A 27,200-nucleotide genomic window follows, 5' to 3' on the forward strand; every position below is an offset into this window, starting at 1 on the left:
ACAAAACTGGTTTTAAGAAAGGAAGAAGAGGGACAAATGAGGTGATGGCTTAGCCTAGAAAGCCTCACCTCAGGTCAAGGCAGACAGAGAGGGGATGTGGTATAAAGAAAAAGGGCACTTACAAGAGACAGAGATTGTTTGACAATCATCACCCGTGCAGCAACCCAAGTGGCTTCTTGCTTTTACCTTCCCGTAGTTCATGGTGATAGGGCCAAGGTGGCAAATGTTGGATGACAGGCAGGTCTTGATGGATGAAGGGATTGTCATCCCCCCTGTAACAAAATGGAACGCAGCACCAAGTCGTTAACCACACGATAACCCACTTCACCTTCCCTTAGGTCCTACAGCAGCTGCTAAGTAGCCTTCCTGGGATGTGAGAGGGATCTGGGGACAGCGGAACCACACTTAGAGTAGCACTGGTGATTCTGGTGATTCTCTCAGAGAACCAAGAGTGCCATCGCATCTGAGACACCAGTGAGGAATCTCTTCTTCTCCACATTATGCTTAAAGGCAGGGGAAAAGCATGGCTCCTCATGGCCAGCTGGCCTTGTTGCAGATATTCACCTTGGCCAGATGCCCCAACCACAGAGCATATGAGGTGACCCACATGTCTCTGACCCACAGCCCACATTTCTTCATGCCGCCCTCAGAGCACAGAGTCTATCACAGCCACAAGCAATCTTAAACAGGACAATCTAGTCTTTCTCATGAACAAACCCAAAATGTGTAACATGGGCAGATCAGTCACATTGCAGTCTACTGAGGCCCCACCAGTGCTGCGAGGAAGAAATGTGGCTTTGCACAAGTGGAGGGAAGACATGCACTGGAGCTGCCAGCACCAAAGCTGGTAGATAACTCCCAGCCTAAAAGCCAATGATCACATTACTGAAGCTGGGCGATGACTGTGGCCATGCCACTAACACAATCAAGTGTGCAGTTGTATCGGGACTCAGCACCCGTCTTTGGCTTATCAATTGTGGGGACATGGTGAAAGCTCAGTCCTGGTGGTGCCACCAGGCCACCTGGTATCCCCTTCCCTGCCTGAAGAAGGAAGTCTGGTGCAGGCCGGTTTCTCCTCCACCTGTGACCAGTGCATATTCAGTGCTAGATGCCAGCAGCTTTGTGTCCCTCACAGTCCAGACTCTCAGCCCATCTACTCACCTTAGCCAGAATTAAAAGCCAGTGTCTCCTCCTACTGCCTAAGTCCTCCCCTCCACAACTAAGAACAAAGTAAGAAACTGCTCCTCAAGATAGAGGAATAGAGAGCTTTCCTCATCCTGGAGCACCCTGATCTCTGAGTGCACAGTCACTGAAAAGGAAAATGGACAGTTTATGCAAGGACTCACCCTAATGCCAGTGACAGAAGTGGAGAGAGAGACCCATCCCCTGGCCCCATTCCAAAAGATGTGCTGGCACACAGCCATGGTGGATGTCTCCCTTACCTATCATGACCTCATGCAGAATGATGCCGCAGGTATCTTCATCACCAGTACAGGTTTTCATGGGGCCAGAGCAGCTTTTTCCTATGCTGTGACAAACCTCACACTGAAGGGATGTCACTGGGGAAAGAAAGAGGACACGTTCTTGGGTAGCAGTCGTGAAGGATCTCACTTCCCCTTTCACCGATATTTTGATTCAGCATTTGATCAGCACTTTTCACATTCCTCTTCCTTTATTTTCCCTGTTTCATTGCTCAATTTGTGAGAGATTTTGGGTTTTTTTACTTATTATTTCTATTATTATTTATTCTAGTATGAACTTGAATTTGGGCAAGTGAGGAAAAGCCATTTGGGATAGAATTTTACATTTTAACCACCAATATCCACCCAGCTTCTCTCGTCTTCTATACAATGATGTTTGCTTGGTCTTCCTGAGGTTGCTGAGGAAAACGTCCCCACAAACCCCTTTGTCCTGGTAGGAATTCAGGTGTCCCTGGATTCCCAGACCCCAAATCCTCTCTTTGCAGTGAGCAGGGACAACCAAGATCTGGGGGTAAAGAGTCTGCCCGTGGGTATTAACTGTGCTATGTACAAACTGAGGAATAGTATATTTCTTTGTAGGTGTTAGGGGAAATCACTTTATCAACTGCCTGCTGGAACATCCCAACAAGACCAGAATATCAGGCAGTCAGCAGGAAACAATTAGAAAATAATAAAGCGTTTATCAACGAACAGCATTTCCTCCCTGACACACACTCTTGGGGACACAGGGGCTCAGCATATAGATTAAGAGGTCCAGGGAATGTGTCAGTTCCCTAAACCCAGGTGCCATCTAAGGCACCGATGGTGGCTGGGACATCTACATAAGGTGGCATGTATGACACGAACCAGTACTCTCTGGAGCACAGCTGAAGGATATCTAAGATGACATATAATGTCCAAAATCTCACACAGCCATGGGCATGAGCAAAATAAATGAGCCCCTAAATTTGTGGTAAATGGTGGCTGGAGATCAACTCAGATGACCAAAGGTCTGTCTGCCTCAGGGCAACCTGAATCACTCCTGTGACTGTCCCAGCTAGATCACCAGTGACCGCTGTGGAAGCTTAGGCAGCCAGTTCAAATTGAAAATGCCTAAACCCTCATCTGCACATTGGCTCATAGCACCAAAGATCCCCCAAGACCAGCCACCCCCTCTGCAGTATAAATCCCTCTGGATGAGGGGTTCCTATGTCTCAGACAGCAGGAACATCCCCACACGTGGAGCACGAATTCCCAGACCACGTCCACATCTCGCCACCCCTCTAGTCCCAATGAAAACTCACCTGGGTCCAGGAAAGCCAAGAAGAAGCTGAAGCCAAGGAACACTTTCATGTTGACAGGATGTAAGCACAGGGAGCTGCCAAGTCTTGCTGAACACAGCACTGTGTGCCACAAGAGCTTTATAAACTGGATGGAAACAGGGTGTTTTGGGGAAGTGGTGGCTGGGGAAGTGCTCTGAAGAATATAGATACTGCAGAACACTAGCATGAGTGTGTCATGAAGGCACCCTGATGTTAGTTTAAAGGACAACAGGTTCCATAACAACTTTTATTAAACCGGTGAGAAACAGGGTTTTAGCACTCCAAAAGTGACTTAAATACAGGTTCAGATATCAGTTGAGGAAAATTATTAAGGGACAGCAACTAATACAACAGGCGATCCACAGAATGCATGCACATGGCTTCACTCAAAACAATGCTGGAGCCGTCCCTGAGTCCCGGAGAAGTACACACTGGCCTAAACATGGTGCGGGATTATTTTTAAAGAGATACACATGCTCGTAGTGAGTATGGAAAGTGTACACTCGCGATTCTGCGAGGGTGAATTTATAATACACTCACAATCCTGCGAGGGTTAATTTACTTACACGTGCTTATGTGGAAGCACGGGAGGAAAATACACTCACGATTGTGCAAGGAAATAATTTATACACGTGCTCATATTGAGCACGGAAAGTTACGCGTGCATATGTGCACGGAAAGTATAAACATACTCGCAATCCTGCGAGAAGTTTTACTCACACCCGTGTCGGCAAGGCGAGCGCAGTTTCCATCCCGGGGAGGGGGCTTTCGGCGGCAGCATCTTGCTCGTGCTCCGAGAGACCTGTGACAATGGGTGGAGTCTCAACGAGAATCCCGTTTTTATATTGGCTGATCAGATCTAACTGTAGGCATTCTAGAAGCTTCTCTGCACCCCCACCCTGGCTGTGGGTGCCCCTGAAGCCTCCAAACATCCCCCATACCGGCCACAGGTGCCCAGCGGCTCAGTGGCGCCTCGGCACTCCCTTCTCCTAATGGCCCTGGCCAGAGTGCTCTGGGGCCAAACAAAAGAAGCTGTTAGCCTCAAGTAGCAGAGAGAGAGGGAGATGTGCCTACTCCTTCCATACTGAAGGAGAGAGTGGGATAGAGAGGGGTTTGCATTCTGCCACAGAGTGTATGTTTTTTGGTTTTTGGGTTTTTTTCATTTAAAGCACAAGTTCTGCCTTTTCCTCTGCACAAGGAATGCTGTTTGCCTTTCCCTAGTCTAGACTAGGCAGCCTGTGGGGCAAAACTGGCTTGCCTGGGGTCTATCAGGTATGTCTACGGCACAGACTTTGTTTGAACAACGTTCAGCCTCCGCCATGCATATGAATGATGGAGAAGAAACCATTTGAACAGCCCTGTTGTGCTCTCACCGTTAGGCCCAAAGAAGAGAAGTGTAGCAAGGGCCAGCTGGGAATTTTCCTCGTGGCTGAGTTTTTGCTGGCTGGTTTCCCAACTCCCTTCCCATCAGACAGTCAGGAGCTCTCATACCTGGAGCACAGCAGCAAAGCAGGGAGCTTCCTCTCCAAGCTGGCACGAAGCTCCTGTTTGTGAAACTACTGCCAATGCACACCTTGGAGCAGGCTCAGTCAAGGGTTCCTGGAGTTTAATTTGTCAGAGCTGCAAACAGGACCTTCAGGGTGCTGGTTTTGATACAAAACACTTGGAGGTTGATAAGGAACTCTTCTGTTGTACCAGTGGGCTCCGAATCAAACCAGCCATCAGAGAGAAAGCATCAGGCTATGAGACCGCCTGGTCACAGCCTGGGTAACATTGCAGCAAGTTTTCCATGCACTAAGATCTCATGATGAGCTGATGCTAAGCAGCATGGACCAACCTGTCATCAGCCTAAAAGTCCCCTTCCCCTTGTGCCTGTGTTATCAGCACGTGCTGCCTCACTGAAACTATTCCCCACCCTGCAGATATCCTCTTTACTCTTGTCCTACACCAGATCAGACACAGACAGTTAGTTTATGGTCCTCTGGGACTATTTGCATGGACAGCAAAGAAGAACTGAAATGCCCTTGTGGACCCTCTCAACTGCCGTTTTAGTTCCTTGGGTGAGACATTGCTCCAGGTGGACTTTTTGCTGTGTGGCACAGCAGGGGTGCTGGGCTCATCTGGCCTCCAGACAAAAGGGCAACACAAACAATGAGTTTTCCATAGCAGGGGCATGCAGACCATAAATACAGAGCGTTAATGAATCACAAATATGAGGTGCAAAGACCTTCTGAGGCTCACCCAGTCCTTTCCACTGCCCAGGACACCTCTAGCACAGGACCAGAGCTACCTGTGGGGATGTATCATGTATTATAGCAGGGAAATCCAATCTGATCTGGACAGAGTCTCTCTTCGAACCTGGCAGGGTTAGGTATTTGGGAAGGAGCAGAGAGGGTTTCACTGCTGAGGTTTCCTGCTGATGTGCAAATGAGCTAAGTGTTGTTCTTGGCTCTACCAAAGTCTTCCTGCAAATCCACAGAGAAAAATCACAGATCTTGCTTATGTTTCCATTCACTCTTTTTGCTTTCTTTTGCTGTTTCTCTCTCCTGCCTTACTATCTGCTTTTCCCATTTGTGACCTCTTTGGAGGAAAAGTGATCTCGTGATATTTCCAAATACTTTGAGTAGTCCAGTGTGATCTCTTCTTGGCTAAGCCCATGGCACTATGAGAACAGAAATTACTATAATTACAATGCATAAAAGCCTAGATCCTTCAATGCCCATAAAGCTGAGAGAATGGTATCATAGAATCATACAATCATACAATCATAGAATCATAGAATATTTTGTGTTGGGAGTCAAATCTAGTCCAACCCCCCTGCCATGAGCAGGGACATCTTAAACCAAATCAGGTTGCTCAGAGCCCTGTCCAGCCTGGCCTTGAATGTTCCCAGGTATGGGGCTTATATCACCACCCTGAACTTATTTTTTAGCTCAGGAAGGGTCTCATGCCACAGTAGGTATGTTATGATGAAGTCAAACTTCTGACTGCAGCCAGTCCAGGTTTAATATTCATACCCCATTGATGTTAAACCTCAGACTGAATTAAATCCTGTCCCCAGGTAGGCTGGGGTACTCAGATCAGGGTGATCCTGCCATTTAACCACATGTGGGTCTGCAGATACAGATAGGGAAATGGGTGGATGTGACCGTCTCTGGTGATTTTAATTTCATGCCTTTTCATGTAAGATGATTACTGAAGTGCCTGGGCAGTTTTCCCTGAATGACATGACTACACTAGCCTCACTGAATTACACTGAACTCACCTGTTTCCCACCTCTTATGGAGAGAGGGTGTGAAGCTGCAGCCTTTTCTTGTGCTTTTTTAGAGATGAAAACAAGCATAACAAGGAGGAGCCACAATCTGCAGCAATAAGAGACTTGGAAAATAAGACTTATGAGAGAAGATGGAAACAATGAAAGTGCTCAGGGGACACACAGTCATATAACTTTTACCTGCAAAAACAAGGGCTGAATAGGAAAAACTATCATGGATGCTTACATTAGGTGTTGGGGGAATTTTCTAACAGTGACAATGGTGAAGTTGATTGCCTAGGAAGGCGTGGATTCTCCATCCTGGGTGGGTTAGAAAAACAGGCTAGACAAATACTTACTAGGGAATTATTTAAGTTGATAGGATCCTGCTCCAGGGATGAGAGGTGGATTAGATGCCTTCTCTCAAGATTCTTTCTAAATTGGTTGCTATAATTTAATTTCATGGGAGTGCACAAAGCGCCTGGCTTCTGCAGCACCTCCACACTTCCAGAAGCAGAGGAAGGTGACAATACCATAGTGACGCTCCAAGGAGAGGTGATGCAGAGGCTGGGGAGGTCACAGAAATTCATGAGGTGAGGAAAGTTAGAAATCCAAACCTGGAAACAGCATTGGCAGGAAGGTGAGAAGAAAGGGATAAGTTCAAAAGAAAGATGTTCAACAGAAGAAAAACACCTATCTAGGCTAGAACATGGACAAAAATCGTACGTGACTTTGTCATGCAGGTTTGTGGCAGAAAATGCCAGTGGATGTCACAGAATCATTTAGGTTGGAAAAGACCCTTAAATCATCAAGTCCAACCCTTAAACTAACACTACCAAGGCCACCACTAAACCATGTCCCTTAGCGCCACATCTACACATCTTTTAAACACCCCCAGGGATGGTGACTCAGCTGCTTCCATGGATAGCCTGTTCCAACACCTGACAAAACTTTCTGTAAATAATTTTTTCCTCATATCCAATCTAAACCTCCCCTGGCACAACTTGAGGCCTTTCCTCCTTGTCCTAAGAGCCCAATCATAAAGATATATCATGAAATCATGAAGCTAATTAATCAGGTTTACATCACAGCTGAAGAATCCAGGTCAGAAAGCTCTGGGAATAGTAAGGGAAGTGGTAACAGTGTGACAAAGAAAGGAAAAGAGAAAGGGGTGGTGGTGCACAGCTGGCATAGGAGATGCTGGGGAAAAGCCTTATACAGACCTAAGTGGGATTGAAACAGAAGGAGATGACAAGGGAAAATGACAGTGATGGCTTTAAGAAAGAAGAAATTAGATCAGAGCTAAGGATAAACTCTCCAACAGTGAGATCAGCTGGGGCCAGGAGGGGCACCCTGTTCCTGTGTTGGAACACTTGGGATCGAGCCAGAAGGACAGCGCATTCCGGGGTTGGGGGTGAAGCCAACACAGCCCTGGGACCAGGCACGCGTGCTTGGCTGCCAGCTCTCCTCCCTCGCAGTCACTGTCACTCCAGTGGACCGCAGCACCATGACAGAGGGTCCCCTCCCAACCGCTGGGAAGCCAGCAAAGCACTTTCTGCAATGGTAGAGAAAACAAAAACTTGGGCAGAGGCCTTTGCAAGGCCACTACTCAGCTTGAAGATGCAGCTCATGTTGGCAATCTAAATCCAACTGATGTGTCCCATTTGCAGATACCCTGGTCTGCAGACACCCTTTGGGAAAATGGCTGTATTTATTTGAGGTTAACTGGGGATCACTAACTGTGAAACCACGTCTGGCTCAGGAAGCCCCAACACTGAAGCAGCTGAGGCTGGCAGAGTGGTACAGAGACAGGAGTAACATACATAGAACTGTCGAGGGTTAAGATTGCGGGGTGACAATAAAACCCTGGCAGATGTATTGTTAACCCCCTCTCCCCCTCCCACACTTCCCCCTCCCTCTCCCCCCTTTTTCACTAAGGAGAGGCGATTGGGAGGAAAAGAAGCACAGAGTGAAGAGAGTTGGAAAAAATTAAAGATGTTTTACTAATGCTACTAATAAGAATAGAGAAAATAATACAAAATATACAAAACCAATCTTGAAAGTCTCAGCAACTGCAGAGCCAGCACCTGAAGTCCTGGATTAGACTCTGCAGCCAATCGGAGCTGGATTCAGTCTCTCACTAGGCCTCAGTTCGCAGGGACGACTAGCAAGGTCCTCTCCTAATGTCGGCCATAAGCAGAAGGGAAAAGGGAAAAACCAACGAGATCCTCGTGATCTCCCACTTTTATATGAAGTATTCACGTGAATGAATGTTATACACAGTTGGTCAGTTTCTTGCTCATTTGTTTCTCGTCGCCCCTCTCGTGAGATGTCCATCTGTGCTTATCAATAAGTTTGCATTCCATTGCTAGGTTTACCAAAACATGTGTCTGGTGCTCCAGGAAAATGCAGTTAATATGAAGGCTTTAGCTGACAGGCAAATTCACTAAAAGAGAAACTTGTTTTTAGCAAAACCAGGACAAGAACCATAGAACCAAAACAGGTGGAAGAGACCCTCAGAATCATCAAGTCCAGCCATAACCTAACCTAACTCTAGCTCTAAACCATGTCCCTAAGAAACTCGTTTAAACACCTTTTAGCATGTTTGCTCTGTTCTTCCTCAGGGCTTCACTTATGTCCACTAGCTTTTTGTTTTGTCGGGTTTTTTTCCATTTTCTATCCCCAGCAGAGCACAGGTACCACATCCTGCAGCCAGCTCTAGGGAGGAGCTCTTGGGTAAGGCTCAGCCACTCAACAGCTGCAGCAGCAGCTGGACAGGGTTGGGGTGACTCAGCTGAGCATCCCCCATCACATCTGTTGCCTCCGCTTGTAGCTGAGCAGAGACAAGGAGCAGGTGAGGCTCAAATCAAAGCAGAGACCTGAGGAAGAATATGATCAGGCACATGCTGCAGGTCATGGATGATGTGGTCAGATGTATGTCACTGTGTCAGGTTGAAGCCCTGTAGACAGGGACCTTGAGTGGCCTGGTTGTTCAGCTACATCCACAGGGTCACCCATGCTGGTGGCAACCACAGCATTACTGTCCCCAGTGTCTTGACATTACCAGGCACAGCTCAAGAAGCAGCTGCGTGGGCTATCATGCCCATAATATCCATTTTTAACCACAATGTACCTCTTTTTCTGGAAGAGAACAGTCCTGACTCTTAAACCTCACTAGGCCAACATCTGTGCTGTGCTGACATGCGGCTGCCAGTGACCGCAGGACCACGGACACCCCTGACAACTCTAACACCACCAATAAGAGAGAACAAGTCCAAAAATCCAAGGCACAGTTTCTGTGGAAACAACAGAGCAAAGATATCTTCCTTACCTGCCTCCGTCTGTGGTGAAGATGACAGAGCCACAACATGTTGGGACATTTCAACAGTGAAGTCATCTACAGCCCATAAAACACCTGTAGAAGAAGAATCAAATCCACCCATTTTCTGAGCTGATTCCTTGTTTTCCAGATCAGAGACTGTCAAAACCTGCCAATCTGGTTAACCAGGCAAGGAAACACAAGACAGCAACCCTAACCACAACGCACAGGGATGAGTGCACCCGCCCCACAGGGTGAGAACAGGAGGAATCTCACTGGCTACAGGCTAAAGAAGTTTTTGACAGTTGTTTGCTTCAATTGTGATTGCACAAATTAATAAACCAGCCAGGTGGTGGGAGGTCAGTACGAATCTAACTGCCAGTCCTGATGAAAATCTCCCCAACAACCCTTGAGCTGTCTTCTCCTCACAGTGCATCACCAACTCCCCGCAGACCGGAGAGGAGGGGAGTTACTGTCATTCCCCACCTATTGTTGATCTGGGCTCAGTGCCTGGAACAAGAGCTGGGGAGGGAGAGTTGGTGGCACCCAGATGCTTCCAAGGAGCAAAGCCATCCCTGCTGTCTACATGGGAGCCCCCAGCCCAAAAGGTTTGTTGGCGAGGAAGTTAGTCCATTCCTGGAAGAGCAGCATGGCTGTAATAGGGTGCTAACTGTCACACGTTTATTTCCCACGAAGACTCCTGCATGCACAGCCATGTATTCACTTTGCAAGTGATGCTGCTGTTACTAACGGAGCAACAGCAACTTGGCAAGGGGGAACCGCACCCCAAAAAGGAGCTCAGGCAGAGAACTGCAGGGGGCTGTGACAGCAATGGTTTCCCCCCTGGGGTGAAGGTGTTCTCCAACAGCATCATGCTGCACAGAGACCTGTCATTTCTCCCATCCTCAGCCATGGGCTTCAGCCGGCCAGCGCCTGACCTGCCCTGTCTGAAAACACCCTTAGGTTTCCAGCTAGGTCAGTCCCTTAAGGTGAGAGTTCCTGTCAGCAAAGGATTCAGGAATCAGGAAAGTAGAAGTAAATAATATGAATGTAAAAATCTAAGATGACTGCTAAAATGTTTTCTTCCATGGCTAAAAAAGATGGTATTTAACATGTTATTGCGTATGTTCAACAACACGCTAGTGGAAACACACACACTCAAATTACTGAATTTTATCAAATCATGTGGCTTCATTTTTCAAAAGTTCAAGACATTTAAAGGAGTACGAGGGACATTTTATTCTACCTTTGAACCTATACCAATTATGGCAACAGTGGCATTAATACTGATGAATTTTTAGTAGCCTGGCCAGCAATTACATTTTCAATTTAAATAATTGTGAGGGAATCCAGCTGCTTTTCAGGCACCCTGGAATGAAGATACCTGCATAGAAATTAGTGTGTCGGACAAACTTTCTTTTCTGGCATGAATGATGAGCAATGTCCTCTTCAAGCAATCAACAGAACAGCAGCTGGGAAGCACAAGCAAGTCCTGGGAAGCACAAGCAGCCACCTTTTGCATCGTGCTGCAATTTATGGAGGAAGCAACAAAGAGAATGGGAATTTATAAACTTCCCTTACAAGCCTAATTTTGTGCACTAAAAAAGGGTAGTGCCAAAGCCAACCTGGAGATGAGGCATTCATGGACTGCAGATGCTAGGCTGGTCTGGGGGATTTTGGAGGACAAAGATTCATTCAGATCTTTATTCATCCACTCCTTCCCTCTGGCTATCCACTGTTCCCTTTTGAGCACCACTGGCATGGCAAGCCTCCTTAGAACAAGATATTTGGAAACAGGATATGTGTAATGAGTAAAGCTATTAATTTGTGCTCTTAATTGCATTTATTTTAAAAAATGTGACTTTATTACTTTCCCACCTTCTCTTCCTAGTCATTCAATTACTAACCAAGTCCCACTGGCAAGAAACAAGGTCTTACCATGAAAAGTAGTAGTCATGGCTGAGTAAGATTTGCATTAGAAACAGGCAGATGCAGCCAATTCAAAAAAATGAAAAATAAACGTGTTACCAATAGGCTCAGGACAAAAGGGCAGGCTGTGGCTACGAACTCTCCCGATGGTGGGAAATATTTGCATTCAGGTATTTATTTGAACCATCACACAGATGCAGCGGCTTTCTTTATACCAGAGGTCTTTGAAGTCTGAAGATCCAGACAACCTCATTTACCACCTTTTCTTAAATTGGAGTGATCTGGAGCTCACTGAACCCTCATTACAATTTTTGGCATCCCATCTCTGAGATGTGGCTTCACTTCATCAATGCTGTTCATTTCTGTTGTGGGATTTTTCCTATGTGTACAAGGCACATGTCACTTCTAATGATCTCAGGTGTCATGTGCTTATCAGTGCCAGCTTCTGCCTCCTCCTTCCAGTCCCTTATTGTGAAGCACGACACATTGCATAAGGAAGAGCCTGGAAAGCCATGCCCTGCAGCACTGAGAGACATGCTTCCAGCTTTCCAAATGATGTTCATCTTTCCCATCACTTTCTAATTCAACATTATTCATTGTGTGATAAGCATTATAAAATAAAGGTATTCCCAGACGAGCCTGTCACACAGGACTAAGCAGAACACATTTTCTCAAAACCTGCATTGGTTTGGGCAGATTTTCTAGTCAACAGTCACTTTCAGAAAGCAAAAGCTGTTCTGTTTGCCTGGTTGTTTTTAAGAGCTGAATAAAACATGTTCTTTGTTCTTGCATTTTCTTACGCATCCACGAGGAAATGCATCCATTACTCAAGGCAGAGTGGGCCTCCAGGCAAAACAACCACTTGACAAGTTCTAATACTGTGGGATGTTCAAATATTACAGCAAACATCAGATGAATACTCTAAACCAGCAAACAATGAATGTCAGGGCAAGAGATCCAAGCAAACCTCCACAGCACCCAGTGTGGGCACACCTGCGGTATCTCAGCAGGAGCTGGTACAGCCTGTGGCACAGCACCACGCAGGAACATCACCTCAGGCCCTGCAAGCAGGGCGGGTGCAGAGGTGCCGTGCTGACCTCCAGCATCCAGAGCAAAGCGTGCTGCCCTGTGCCCCATAGAGATGCTCATGCAACAGCCTCACTGACGGGGGGTCAGAAACCAGTGGCAGCTGCTGGTGGCCAGTGTCCAGAGCTGCGCACGAAACAAGACAAGTGACCTTGTCATTGTTTGTCCTCAACTGGGCAGATAGGAAAGAGCCAGGCAGAAGCGATGAGCAGAAAAGGATGAGTGACCTTGCAAGGGACAATCAAATTCTTCCATGGATGCCATGCTCCTACCTACTCAGCCCAAAAGGATGTGAAGCAGAGTTTCTCACTCCGTAACAAACATCCTTGTTGTTGGCATAAAAACCATTCTGGCAAGGAGCTCTCTCCAGGATAACATATGATAATAAATACATTTTCACATACAGGAACTCACTCTGCTACACCAACCAAAAAGCAACTAGTTTCGGCATGTCAGGAGACTAAACTGCAAGATGTCTTGGGGTCCTTTGCAAACTGTTTGTTTACATGAAATCAAAGTCTTACAACCAGAATATATCCCAATAAACTTTTTCTTAACATATCAATGACATCAGTGAAAAAAAACATCCCATAAATCTGGTCTTTAATTGGTCTACCCCACATCTTCAAACCTGGGATATTACAGACACACCAGATAGGGGTGATATACTGATAAATGGTTGGGGTTTGTGTGTCTTTTAGGCCTTAAGGAATCATCTGGGAAACCACAAGATTTTAATGAGACATTAGGTTTATGGGAACAGATTAAAAGAATTTTGCCTAACAACTTAATCATGCAGTATAATGAGTAAATAAAAAATAATGCCACACAGATAAGACATGGGAAATTCCAGTGCTAGTGATATGAAATGTATGGAAATTTTAATTAGGTGGCTACAGAAAAAAAATAAAAACAAATATGAAAGAAGAAAGACAGATATGTAAAACAGGGATTATAAGATTATTAAAAGACTAGGGCAGTTCTCTATTAGAGCAAAAAGTTCTCTGTAAGGTAACTTTTTTCAGGAAAGTTTTTGTCGTTTTCATATTTCAACTTTTGCATGAACATAGAGTGAAAGATTGAGGAATGCAAATGGGACCAATGTCTCTGCACTGTCTTAATGAGGTCTTTAAAATATCTGTATAAAGATAAATCAAACACAATCCTCACCTTTTATCTCAGATTAAGAAAAGCCAATTTCATATTTGCTCATTACATGGAAAACCTTAGTGTGAGGGTGACACAAAACAAAAACTATAGTGCTGCCTCCTCAGAAAGGCTCTAGGGCAGATTTGTGGTCTACGAGAGGGGACATATTGCCAGGAAGTACCTTGGTGAGACCATGGGAGCAATATTCCTCCTCTCCATGACAGGAGCTTCTTAAAGTCATGATCCCAAGGAAGACCTGCAGACAACATGCAGATATCTGACATCTCTCGAGCTGTGTCTGGATCACAACAAGCCAATAACGAATCTAGTGGAAAGACTGTTCTTTCTATTCTTCCGCTTCATTAACCAAACTCATGAAAGTAGGAAGCAATGTCTTTTGGATCTAGAGAGAGATTCCGTTTCACTTCAAAGGAGTATTTTTACACTTTCTCCTTTTTTAAGTTTTGGCCAACTGTGAAGGGAAAAAATTATTTCTTAAAATAGTCTCCAAACCATTACCTTGTCAGCTGTCCTGTCCACTGCCATGCCAGCATACACCAGCTCTGCATTTCTTCATGAATGTAAAATACATCTGTCCCCTGGGACTTTTACCCAATGCCCATGACAACTCAGGTACTGGAAAGTCTGCAGCAAGCAGTAGGTAGCTCTAAGAAAGTGCTCTGGAAACCAGAATATATTTGGATTTCTGTAGCTCCTGGAGAAGCCCCCTGGGCCCCCTCAGTGAAAAGGCAGAGCAACAGTAATCAAACCCTAGAGGCGTCTAGAGTGAAGGCAAACAAGGAAAAACATATTGAAGGGCGGTCCACTTCTGTCTCCAGCAGACAATTAAGAGAAAGGAATTACATGTGGTGGGCAAAAGGGACCGCTGTATTATGCCTTTTCTCTTGCAAAAGGACATGTCCAGTGAAGTAAAAGATGAGCTTCAACAGGAGTCACACATTGTCTCATGGGATGACAGCACTTAGGGAGCTGTGGCCATGGAGACTGTGTTGGAAATTATCATCATGATCCTCTTGGCAGGTGGATCAGGAACAGGATTGGAGAAAACCAGCCAACCAAAGACACGACACCCAACACTCAGATCCAGTAGTCCAGTATTGAGCTTGTGTTGCAGAGCACAGGTCAGGTCATCAGGAGCAATTTCTGAGGCATTGTCTCTGGTCAGACCGAACACTGGGAAATGCTGCTTCTCTCATTCCCACTAGCCTGTCTGACTCAGACATGGGAGTTCAGTTTAATATAGGTGGGCAAAAAGCTCAGAAAATACTGACATGAAGCACCCCCAGTTTGTGATCTGTTAGTTATGGACACATCTGGGCTTTGAAAGATGCTCTGTTTGGGAGCATTACAGAGATAGTATGAGAACCTGAGCAGAGTTGTTTAGACAGGACTCAAATCTGCTGCATGCTCCCTTCAAGATGTTATGCCAAGCTGCTGCTATGCGTTTTCTGTAGTGCCTGTGCCAGCTCTGATAGAGACAAGAGGATTTTTCAGATACTGCAGGGCATTTCAAATGGCATCTAAACGCATCAGTCTTGTCCTGCAAGCTGAATCCCATCTGAGAAGCCTATACATTGCTTTGTCCCTGAAGTCTCTACAATGTTCCCCACATCAGGTGATGCAAAGTTGTCAAAACCACGGATTCACAAGATGCTCTGATAGTGCTTTGCTTTATACAGTCCCTAGGGAAATATAACTGCAACAAGATCCAGTTATGCCAGCACTGTGTGCATGAACAGAAAGAGGCAACACAAAGGTTCTAAACACTTCAGTGAAGAGACCTGAACACAGAGAGCTGAGTGACTCGCTCATGGTCTCACAGACAGCACAAGTGCTCTGCCAAAAGCGATGCTGCAAAGGCCCTGCTGCCTGTACTTACATCACTCAGTCCCCATGACAGCCTCATTGCTGTGACAGCCTCACGTGGCAAGAAGTCTCTCCTGCTCGGAAAGCAATGCACAGGTGAGCCAAGACATATGGCATCACACTAGGGTTGCTCCAGCTACTCTGATCTAAACACGTCTCTCCATATACTATCTGTTGCTAAGGGAATAGCTTTTGTGTTTCTCATGGGTTTGTATCCATCAAGACCTGGTACTTACAAATCAGGTGGAAAACAGCTGTGGGGATACAGGTCTTGACCTGCCTCTTGTCTGTGCCAAGGAATAGATTTTTCCTGTGATACTGGCCTGTCAGAGATTAGTTGATCTTGAGGATGGAGCTGGGCAAGCAGAAAGCCTGTGTCCTCTCTGTGCATCCAAGGGCTCAAGAGGGTTCCTAGTACCAGAAAAAGAAGCCATAGTCATGTGAAGCAAAGTTCTGGTGCAGCAGAAGTTGACACTGTTGGCAGAAATGTATCCTGAGGATTACGTCTGACCTGGCAGGTCTTGCTCTCAATCAGACCCAGCATGGTCTGTACTACTCTGTCTCTAGATCAAATCAGATGTCATCTAAGTGCACTAAGCCCATATAGTATCACACCACGGCAGTTAAGCCAAGATCACTACTTCCTTCTCCCACACTGTCTGCTCTGTGTGTCCTCCTCCTTCTCCTTCTGTTTCCTCCTCCTTCTTCTCTCTTGCACCACTGCCAGTGGTGTCATCCTCCCCCAGCAAGGCAGTTCAGGGAGCAGATCCGTTGGACAATCACCCAACAATGCACAGGGCAATACGGTCAGGCCACGTGGCCAAGCTGGTGAGGACTGAGAGGACAAGGTGGAAGCAGCCCAAGTCTGGCTTGGCTGACAGTGACAGGGAGACACACACTAACTCTGTCTCAACACAGCATGTGTGCTGGGTCAGGCATTTACAAAAAACATACCCATTGGCTGAAGTTTGTATTATGGAAAGACACGGACCTGTTGGAGAGGGTCCAGAGGAGGCCACAAAACTGATGCAACAGCTCTGCTGTGAGGACAGACTGAGAGAGTTGGGGTTGCTCAGCCTGGAGCAGAGAAGGCTCTGGGGAGACCTTATTGTGGCCTTTCCGTACTTAAGTGGAGCTTATAAGAAAGATGGGGACAGACTTTTTAGCAACAGGACAAGGGGTGACGGTTTTAAACTAAAAGAGGGAAGATTCAGACTACATACAAGGAAGAAATTTTTTACCATGAGCGTGGTGACACACTGGCCCAGGTTGCCCAAAGAGGTGGTTGACGCCCCATCCATGGGAACATCCCAGGCCAGCCTGGACAGGACTCTGAGCAACCTGATCTGGTTGCAGATGTCCCCGTTCATTGCAGAGGGGTTGGACTAGATGACCTTTGAGGGTCCCTTCCAACCCAAACTATTTTGTGATTCTATGCATCCTGTCTAATTGATTTTATATTTATTCAGGACTCAAACCTATTTTAGTTTGAATCCATGTTGTGACATGGCACAGCAGCATACAGACCTGGTAATGAGGGTTACAGAAGCAGAACCCTCATCTCCATCGTTTATGCTGTCCCTGGCATTTTTGCAGCAACCTCTTGGTTCATCTTTTGAGATGTGGGCACACCTGCATCATGGACAGAACAACTCAGTGGCCCTCCTGCAAGGGAAGCTAAGAAATGGATTCCTCATCACATGAGGCTGAACTGAGGTCACTCAACATATGTCACTCACTACACCCCCATTCCAGTAATGAACTGGTGATTCCTATTTGCTAGATTTTGCTGTGATCCAGACTGTCCAGGGTTTGGTCTTCTATACATTAAAACTTGAGAACATGATACTTAAGCTTATCACCAATAGCACAAATGTGCATATAAGACGAGATCCCCTTCTGTGCTGTGCTGTCTGTGCTGACATTCACACCAAAAGACAGCTCTTCCTCCTCCTTTTGCTCCCCACTGTGTACCCATAGTGTCATGGCCAAAGAGAGCTGCTTCTTCCTCTCACAGGCTGCAGACAGAGGAAGTGGTTTCCATGAAGGAGGATGCAAAACTGTGTAAAACCAAAGACAAGGTTAAAACATAGTAATCACAGAATGGTTAGGGTTGGCTTCTGGACAACATGCCAGTGCTTACAGATCAAAAATTCCTTTGGCCCTAAGGAAATGGCTATCCAATTAATGTCACTCGGAGGAAGGCGTGTGCGCAGCTCATATGTGCTGTCTACAAAGGTCACAGCTGGCAAGAGCACACTTTGCCAAGAGCAGCCTGCTGGCAAAGGCCCATGTTTTCCACATTTTAGGAGAACATGCCTCTCGTCATTTCAGAGACACCTTCCACCACCAGCAGGCAGCTCCTGCCATGTCAAGAGCCATGGCCCAGGCATATCAGCCCCTCCAGAGTTAGCCTCTCTTCCACTAGAAAAGGAAGCTGAGTCCCTTTATGCAATGTTTAACAAGCTCTCAAAGCCAGAGATGTTTTTGTCCCCACTTCAGCCTAGAGCATTGGTGCAAGACTCAACTAGCCCAGAACTTTAACAAAGCACCACCAAGATGATTCATTGCTACCAACTTATGTGATTACTTAACATTCTGTATGCATAACTGGATAAAACAAGCTCTCTCCCCTCTCTTCTTTCTCCTTCTTCCAATCTCCCCAATTATCTTCATCTTTTGAAGCCAAGATCCTTTCAATACCTCCAGCTTGCCAGGGAGAGCTGCCCCAGCGTGCTAGCTGAATTATAACACACCCTTTAAATAAGATTCTGGCTCAGAAATCACTTAAGTGAGAATATCCCTTAAGTTCATAACAAGGAAAGCATGGTTGGATGAGTAATTGATACAATTTGGATTGAAATGGAAAAATCTAGTTGGGTCCTACCCTCAGTTTTCTCCTCCTGAACCTACACAGAATACAGCAGGTCTGTTCTCCAGGCTCAGAGACAAGTTGAAGACTCTGGGCTAACTCTCCCACAGAGGTTGACTGGCTCAGGGTTACCACCTGGGGTTCACAAGCATCTGTTCTCTTAAAGCTGGGAGAGGGAACCCCAGGGCTGGATGGATGGAAAGGAGGCAGTTCTTCTGGTCGTGGGCTTATCTGAAGTGCTGTTTTGCAATGGGGTGATGCTCAGACCTTAAAGACTTAACTGGAAGGTGTAAGGTTGGGAATAACCACAAGGTACAGCTTAGACACGACTTTTGGAAAGGAGACTAGGTTGCTGTCAACTGGGGAAAGAGATTGCCAACAAGGAGCCAGGTGCCTCCCTGGGGACAAAACAGGAGGGTGTCAGCACTACAAGAAAGTTGAGGAGATCTCCGATTTTTTATTCAGGACAGGAATTGCGATGGTATAATTCTTCACCCCAAAGACAAGGGAAAGTAACCTGCATCACTCTCTGCCTCCATTTAGCACCCAGACTAGCTAAAAGCAAAGATGGGAAGCCAGTATGAAGCAGCTATCACTCTTGTCCTGCCTTGACCTATCTGGGGCTGTAGGATCTCTCAACAAATATTTCACTAAATGTATATGCAACACCTGGCACAGAGGAATCTGGAGCATGGCAAGGCTCCCAATCTATTAAGAAAAAATAATAAACATAATAGATATAATCTCAAAGAATGCAGAGCCAAGAGATCAAGCCTCTGCCAGGGCAGGACCTTTTTTTCTGCATTTCAGGGGAGATCTTTAGCAAAACCAGCCTATTTCAGTTTGCTTAATGTGTGGGGTGGAAGGACTGTACAGGAATGTGTAACACAGGAGCAACTGTCAGCTTAGCCATGTCCCTCTGATATACCTATCTCCAGCTATTCTAGCAGTATTTCTGCTTTTCCTCTGCAGGTAACATGTTTGCATACATTAAGATGGACACAGGATGTAAATGGTGTCAGTTCTGCAATGCAGAGGAACAGCACCCATAGCCACATTACCAAAGTGCTGTGTGCTCACATTATTGCTTCTCTCCCACATGTGGTGACAAACTGAACACCTTCCCTTTTCCCCTAGGGCTTTCGGCAAGGACGTGGAAACAAAAGCCTGTGGTCTATATAACACCTACAACAAGGTCTCCTTCACGAGGTTTGTGAAGAAGAGTTTTCATGAAAGAATTGTGGCACCCCTGCTGGCACCATCCAGGATGTAATCCTTCATTACATCACCCTTCCAGAAGAACAACCCAAGGTTTCTTTCCATATGTTCAGGCTGGCAAAGCTCAGAGCGGGAAATTTGCTCAGGACTTCCTGGGGCAGGGGAGGAGGACTTTTCCCCAAACATTGATTCTCAGTGGATTTCCATCTCTGTTTCTTAATCTTCTTTCTGTACACTCTTGATTCCCACCACTCATCTACCCTGGGGGCATTCACTTGAGTGTTGCCACTCTATTAAATGTGAATCGAGTTAGGCAGGAGGCAATTATCTGTGCTGGAACTTTCCCAGGGTATCAGAGCTAACATCCTCAGCAATATCTGATGAGATCTTTACAGACCACAAGGAACATAGGCATTATTTAAAGTTATGGTTCTTCCCACACTACTCCTTAAAATGCTTTTGGGACACCGCACTGCCTGAATGAAGAGTCAAATCACACCTCTCTTCACAAAGCAAGTAGGATTTTTCTTTGAGATCTCTTTGTGTGCAGGTTGCTGCTATGGCTTGTTTTTTTTTTTTTTTTGTCACAGATAGCTGAAAAACAGTCTTTTGGCACAATCCATGTTTGGTGTGCAAACTGAGCACCCATGTCACCACCCTGCTGAGTCTGTGGGGAAGGGTCCACCATCAGTGCAGGTGCTGGTGAACGACATTCCTTTCCTACCCTGACCTTACCATATCTTACAACATTGTCAATGCCAGGTTGAATATAAGCCAACAATGTGCTCTCATCACCAATTACATAAACCACATACTGGGCTATGTTAGGACAGTTGTGGCAAGCAGACCAAAGGAGTTACTGTCTCCACTGTTGGGCCTCCACTTTAAAGGGGGTATCAAGAGCCTGGAGAAAGAGCAGAGGAAGGCTGCACATGTCCCAGAGGCAGGGACTGGGGGAGCTGGGACTGCTTAGTCTGGTGAAGAGGAGGATAAAGGGAAGATCTAATAGCAAGCAACAACTAGTCAATGGGCAGCTACAAAGATGATGCAGCCCAGCTCTCCTCAGCAGGGGCAGCTGACACAACAAGGGACAACAAAGTGAAGTTTGGGAAGTTCAGGGTGGACATGAGGAAGAGCTTTACAAGCGGGAAGGAGGACCAGCCCTGGTCCAGGTCACCAGACATTTCTCAATCCTTGGAGCTTTTCAAGACACAAGTAAACAAAGCCACAGACAACCTGATAGCCCAGCTAGTCAGACCAGGAGGTTGGATGGCAGGTTTCCAGACACCTCTTGGGACGAAAGTGTCTGTGGTAGAGTCCTCCCATCAGCTTTGCCAGCTTTCTGTAGGGCCACACAAGGGGTCAGAAAACTGCTTTAGTTAAAAAATAATTATTTGTTTCAGACAGATTCATTGTAAGAGTTCCCATACCAGACTAGGAACACAGATGAGTGGTCTCTGGCAGATGTTGGCCAGGTTGCCACCACTATCAACAAAACATACGGGACCACTAGTAATCAAAGATACAACCTGTCTCAGAGAAGTTTACATTTTGGTCTTAACAAAGCTTTGTGGCTTCCTAACTGAAGCAGTCTCATGTCCTTGCAGAATACAAATGAAAGGCTGTAGCCCACAAAACCTAGGTTAGGAGTCAGTCTCCCTCAGCCAAATCATTCTTGACTTACTGCTTGTCAGCCTCAATCCAGGGCTTGTAATGAGCCACATATGTGGATCTGTGTGGAAGAACAAGAGTCCTGTCTCACCGTGTGATAACAATTCAGCATAAGTAATTTCACAGGGAGAAGACTGACTTGTAATCATTGGTAATCAAAGAGGTCATTTACGGGGAGAGGGAGCAAGAACTGAATCTGAACAGAACTTCACAATGAGTTTGGGTATAAAAGGAAGATAAATATTGAAATGTTTGTTTTCTCCCATGAAGGGTAATTGAATGGTGCAGAGTTTGCATAAGAAAAGCGCAACAGGACAGGTAGAGAAACATGTCCTGGAACAGGTTTGTGACACACAGTGAGAAAGGCCATGCAGGCCAGGCTTAGGACGACTAGTACAAAGTGGTTTCTCTCATTCACTGCTTCTTCCAGCATTTCAGCTCTTCTGTTTATTTTGCTTTCATAGGCAAATTCTTTGTTTATTTTAGCTTAGCTGGCATTGCTGGCATTGTCAAATTAATTGCCACTCCAAGAAGACAACACGAACGGGTGTGATAACGCTCTCTCGTGCCCATGATATTACAGTACTCTCGGAAACTAAAGGGTTATGGGCTGTACTTCACCCACCTGAATGGATCGCATAAGGCACAGGTAATGGCGAGTGCATGTAAAAAGGCATGTTAGCTGGGAAAGTTCTTTGCAATTCATCAGGACTGTGGGGAGAGCCCCAGGGTGGCTTTACTTGAGTCTTACAGTGCCTGTGACCTGCAGTGGTTCTGGCTTCATCTAGAACAGCATCAAGGTACAAAATGTGGGTTTCTGGTCTCACACCCTTCCTCCGTTTAAGCCAATTGCGCTTCTTTTTCCCTCCTTTTGATAATAGCATTGCCTAACCCAGGAATAGTGGATCATTTGTAGATGTTATGAGTCCACAGCTAAAGAGAGAGTAACAAATGATGTCTTGACAAGTGGAAGAGACCAGGGCCAGACAGTTATTGCTGCTCACCAGAACTCATAAGGTGCTGTATCTTGGTTGCTACTGTTCACGTGCCCATAGACCAGAGTATGCCAAAAGGGAAAGGAGAATCAGAAAATCTGAGGGAAAGAGAATCAGGAAATCTGAATTCTCGTCACATCCCAAGTCCACTACAAGACCAAAAGCATCAGACAATAAGTGCTGCACTGTACAGTGTTAATAACTGCTCCAGAAATATGTTTCCAATCTAGATTTCCAAGGAATAAGTGTCAGAGTATGGCTGGAAGAGTGAAAGTCAGTGATGAATGAGTTCAGCAAAGGTTTTGTGTGGCAGCACACATTCTGGCTGCACTTCACAACTATCACACCAAGAACTGAGCACAGAGTTGGAAGGATCTATCAGACATTGGGGTGACAGGGAGTTATCACAGTCACCAGGATGTGTGATCACTTCCTCCAGCTGGTCAAACCCCATGTAGGAAGCCATCAGTGGTCACCTCAAGTGCTTTGGCTCCCAACCCTGAGTAGTCCAGGTAGCCTGTGCCATCACCCACCAGTTTTCAAACATATGCCATTATATTTCATGCTGTGGTCCTCATTCCTGGGGGAATTTCCTCAAATACAATCTCCAGAAACCTCAGAACTCCCGCCCCCCACCTTCTGGCATCCCTCTGTGTTAAAACCACCATTTGTCATGCTGATCCTTAGGGTCTCATTCACTTCTTCTGCCCTATGGGTCTTCATCCATCTGTCAGTTCTTGTCTGGTATCCGCTGCAACCACAATGAAATGGAGATGTGTCCTTTAGCACTGCAAGGCACAGGGGAGTCTACGTCCATATTTAGGTCACTTTTTTTCTATTATGGCAACAGAGAGGAGGAGGTGAGGAAGAAATGCACAAACTTTTTAACAATAATCTAGGGAAATGGACTCTGGAAGACTCCCAAAGCCTCCTTGGTTGTAGAGCCAACATCTGAGAGATGGGTCAGTCGATGTTTTTATTCAAATCACTTTTCAGTCAGATGTGGCCTTCTTAGGAAATGGGAAAGTTCTGCCAAAAGCTTAACTACACCCACACCTCTGGAGCTCAGTGCAGAGGAGCCAGGGTGATGCTCCCCAGGAACAGTCACGTTAGGCAAACTACCAGCTCTGGTTAGCTTGCAGGTCTGGCCCATATAGCATCCTACAAAGCCCTGCTGGGAGGAGAAGTCCTGCTTTGAACACAGACAAAGCTGGAAGACACAGTGCGAGTCATCCTATAGCTGCTTCTGGTCCAGGCTTTATACATCATATTCATTTTCTACAAGACACTGGAGCCATAGCAGCTGATAGATAAAAGATGGTCAAAAGCCAGAGACAGACCTGCTCCAATAGGAAGCCTGTCCATCCCCAAAGGCAACGAATAAGAAAGCAGATCAGGTAAGAAAATAAAAAGACGTAAGGTGAAAGGGAGCACAAAAGAACAGCTGCTGCCTTACACCAGATCTCCCTACACTCACTGAACCATGGCCACAGCTGTTAGCCTCTAACTAACTGTAGACATCACTGTATTTCCAATTCTAGACCATACATGTGTCTTGTTACAGATCTAAAAAGGTCTTTTGGCCTTTTGGCCAAATCCCCCTTTGAGCTGAGAGCTGGGGGACATACCTGAGGGTGTTGCCCAAACAACTGGAGCAGGATGCCACGGGTTTTGTACCTCAGACAGAGAGACTGAACACCCTGGAGCTGCAGCTCTGTAGGCTGTGGACCGAGGCATCCAGTAATGGGAAAAGAAATGTGAAATAACCACACACCACCCTCCATTAAAAGTATTTTTCTGCTATAAATTTAGGTGAGAAATACATGTGGTTTATACTCATGGCTTTTATACCTTGGAGACTGCTGTGCTCCAACACTAACCATGCATTAGCGTAAACACTGCCTAAATTCAAGGTTTGCATCACCCAGCTGCACTAAAACACCTTAGACAATGGGTCCATGGAGGTGATTCATCAACTCCACAGCTCCGAGTTCCTCAGACAAGTACCACAGCAGGACTTTGATGAGGAAGCAGCAGCAAGAAAGTCACTTGCCTTCCCCACACTGGATTTTCGTTTCACTTCAGCCTCACCAGAGTCACCCCCTTACTGTCGTGATCTCCGCAGCTCCCTGATGACATGATCTGGAGAGGATCCATGTGATTCACCCACGGTTCCTCCAGGGCCTCAAAGCTTTGATCCTTGTCTTCATTGCTCATTTTTGTTTTCTCACAAGAGGGAAAATAACAAAGACGACTGACAAACACGCAAGAGAAGGAACCTGCTCCATGGCCACCAGGTGCCAAGGATACAGGCTTGGGCAGCTAACAGCACGGGGTGTCAGGCAGGTGGGTGCAATGCTGTGCCTGAATCTCACAGCAGCATCTTCCACGAGCCAACTCTGCTCCCTGGAACAGCACACATTTTCCTTTGAAACCAGAAAGACCAACGTAATTGTCTTCTCCTTCCCAGAAATGAGTAACAGCAGAGGATCACAGATATTTCTGAGCTGACTTACAGCAGTGAGTCAAGGTTTGGTGTTTGGGCCTGGTTTGCCCAAGGGGTAACATGACACCCCAAAACAGCCAAAAGACTCTGGAAACTGGAAGGATTTGGTGCAGAGCAGCGGGGCAGGTTAATCAGCACAGAACATTGCTTTTGTGGCTAGAAGTAAAATAAAGTCCTTAAATAATAAAACTAATAGAAGTCAGCCAGCAGTTTTAATTTGCAAAGCTACTAAAAAGCTGCCATATTTTTTTTTCCTTCTTTATTATTTCCCCTTTTCTTTCCTTTTTTTTTAATTTTTTTAATAGATGTATGTACACATACATAGGGGAAAACAAGCAAGAACTGAGCTTCTTCAGTCAGCAGTGTAATGTGGAGAGGATTATGTCTAACCAGACATGTCTAACCAGACATGTCTAACCAGACCAGAGCCTTGGGCCACAGCAGCCTGCATGGTGAAAGCAGGTTTTCCTCTCTGAAAAGCCCAGTCATCTTTTCATCCATTTTCACCAATTCCATTTTAAACAGGAGAAACTTTTAAAAACAAGATTGTTTCCAAAAACTATATATATGTATCTATATAGATCTATAGATACATTTTGCAACTCTGGGACCCTATTATCACAGGTGACTGCCTCCCAATACCTGCCATGGGGACTTACACAAGCACAATGTGATTATTTGGTCTTATCAGTTCTCCACGACTTTAGGAGATCCACTGTTCCTGACTGAAAATGAGCTTATCTGTGCATGGCAGAGATTTGTTTTCTGATGGCTTGCATGCATACATAGACTCTGTTATCCAATAAATCAAATGCTTACTAGTATCCCCCTCAGTGGGGTCAGTAACACCATTTCAGTACTTAATCCAGGCGCAGACTTTTATGCAATTTGTAGAATTCACCACTTCTGCTTTGTCTGCCACTCTTCCACGTTTGCCTGCAATGGGCCAAGTGGTTCAACAGTGTCAGGGAACAGACAGACACACACACTCACCTGCTCGCACATCCAGACTGCGTGGTCACATAGTCCTGGTCTCCTGTGGAAGCCAGATAGAAGCAGGTAATCATGTCCTCATTGTATAACTTCAAGAGTAAAATTATCCCGTGCAAAAGAGATCACTCCTTGTGTGGGTAGATTTCCCCACCTGCGGAGTGCTCACACACTAAAAACATGAGATGAAAAGTACTGTGTGAGCTCCGGATCCAAGGCAGAGATGAATCTTGTTTTGAAGCTGATAGCCTGTTTGCACGCATATATCACACTAGAATATTTTCCTGGGCTTCCTTTGAAGAAGGAAAATCTCGTAGGCAAAAATTACTGAGAATTGTCTTCTCATCTACCTAGTCTATGGCTGATACTGCAAGGTATAGCCAAGAGCTCATCTGCAACACAAACCTTCCACCAGAGACACCTCCCTGCCCCCTTTGACATGGGACATCTGTGATTATAGAAGGAAATAAAATAGGATAGTAAAGCTACTAGCAAGAGCACACACTGTGAAAGAAGATTCCCACCCTCTTTTTGTTTCCTTGTTCATGCTTTCTCCTTCTTTGAAGCAGAGTTTCTCAGCTATGTGCTTCATGGTGCTCACAAATGTGCACAAGGGAAAGAAGGTAATGAAGGAAAAGAAGATGATACAAGAGAAAATAACAGAGGGTTTCCAAACTGTAAGTCTCTCAAAGGACCCTGAGAGCCTCCTGCTGCTGTTCTTTCACATGTGCAATACTTCCAGACATGGTGACGGGGAGACAGACCTTCAGCAGGAATACATGAGTTAGAAAGTGGCCTGGAGGCTGAGGGAATGTGGAAAATGTGTTAAGAAATAGAAATACTAATAGAGAAGCAGAAGCTCCTTCAAAAACACTGGGAGGATGCAAAGTGAACAAGCTGCACCAAGGGTGGAGAGAAAACAGCCCAAAGGCATCAGGTGAAGGAGGTACGGACTCAGGCTCACGTGGTGTCCCAGGCAAAGCCATGGCGTGGTACACATGTGGAGCAAAGGCAGGGACAGGCAGACATCAGGGGACGGGAACCCACCTGCCTCTGTCCCTTTATCTGCCTCCACCATGCAGAAGTCCCTTGTGCACCCCTGCCCACTGAAAACCACATTGATGTAGGCTTCAACAGGAGAGGAAGGAGGAGGGAAGGATTTGGATGGATTCATTCAAAGATCAGCTAAAATAGCTGAAACTAGTTGCACTGAGTGGGAGGTGAGGAGACAGTGAGGACCCTTTCAGTGGGGAAGGTTTGGGTACGGTAGGAGGAGAAGCCTGTTCAAGGTCAGGGATCTTGGAAGGAGATGGAAGGATGGAGAGGAACAAGTGGAGGAACAGAGCCCGAAGGGCCCATGGGACAGTGCACAGGCTGTGTCCCTGATGCCCTGCCATGGCTCTTTCCTCCAGTGACCACTTCCCAGCTCAGTGTCCTTGGGGGCTGAGCTCAGTTCCCACATTTTTAGAGCATAGGTGACCATAAAGCTGCATTACCTTGGTTCAGGAAAAGGCTCTCATTACCCCTGCTCCCTTTGTAGCTG

General features: G+C 46.0%; 1 protein-coding gene across 7 annotated transcripts in view; it reads right to left on the reverse strand.

Annotated features, from left to right (window-relative positions):
* Positions 1-27,200, reverse strand: part of LOC102092415 (phospholipase A2 inhibitor gamma subunit B) — a 34,404-nt gene that overhangs the window by 1,951 nt on the left and 5,253 nt on the right. The window contains exons 1-6 of one of the 7 annotated variants that reach the window (XM_065046955.1): positions 25,661-25,998; positions 9,367-9,450; positions 3,505-3,584; positions 2,765-2,888; positions 1,443-1,559; positions 123-272 (exon numbers count right to left, since the gene is read on the reverse strand). In XM_065046955.1, coding sequence (XP_064903027.1) covers positions 123-272; positions 1,443-1,559; positions 2,765-2,888; positions 3,505-3,584; positions 9,367-9,415 — 520 coding nt within the window. In that variant the 5' untranslated portion in view covers positions 9,416-9,450; positions 25,661-25,998. Of the gene's footprint in view, positions 1-122; positions 273-1,442; positions 1,560-2,764; positions 2,889-3,502; positions 7,548-9,366; positions 9,451-25,660; positions 26,001-27,200 lie in introns of those variants that run through there. The other 6 variants (XM_065046950.1, XM_065046949.1, XM_065046953.1 and 3 more) reach the window with 6 other exon arrangements.

Source organism: Columba livia, chromosome Z, assembly GCF_036013475.1.
Source record: "Columba livia isolate bColLiv1 breed racing homer chromosome Z, bColLiv1.pat.W.v2, whole genome shotgun sequence".
Lineage (NCBI taxonomy): Eukaryota > Metazoa > Chordata > Aves > Columbiformes > Columbidae > Columba > Columba livia.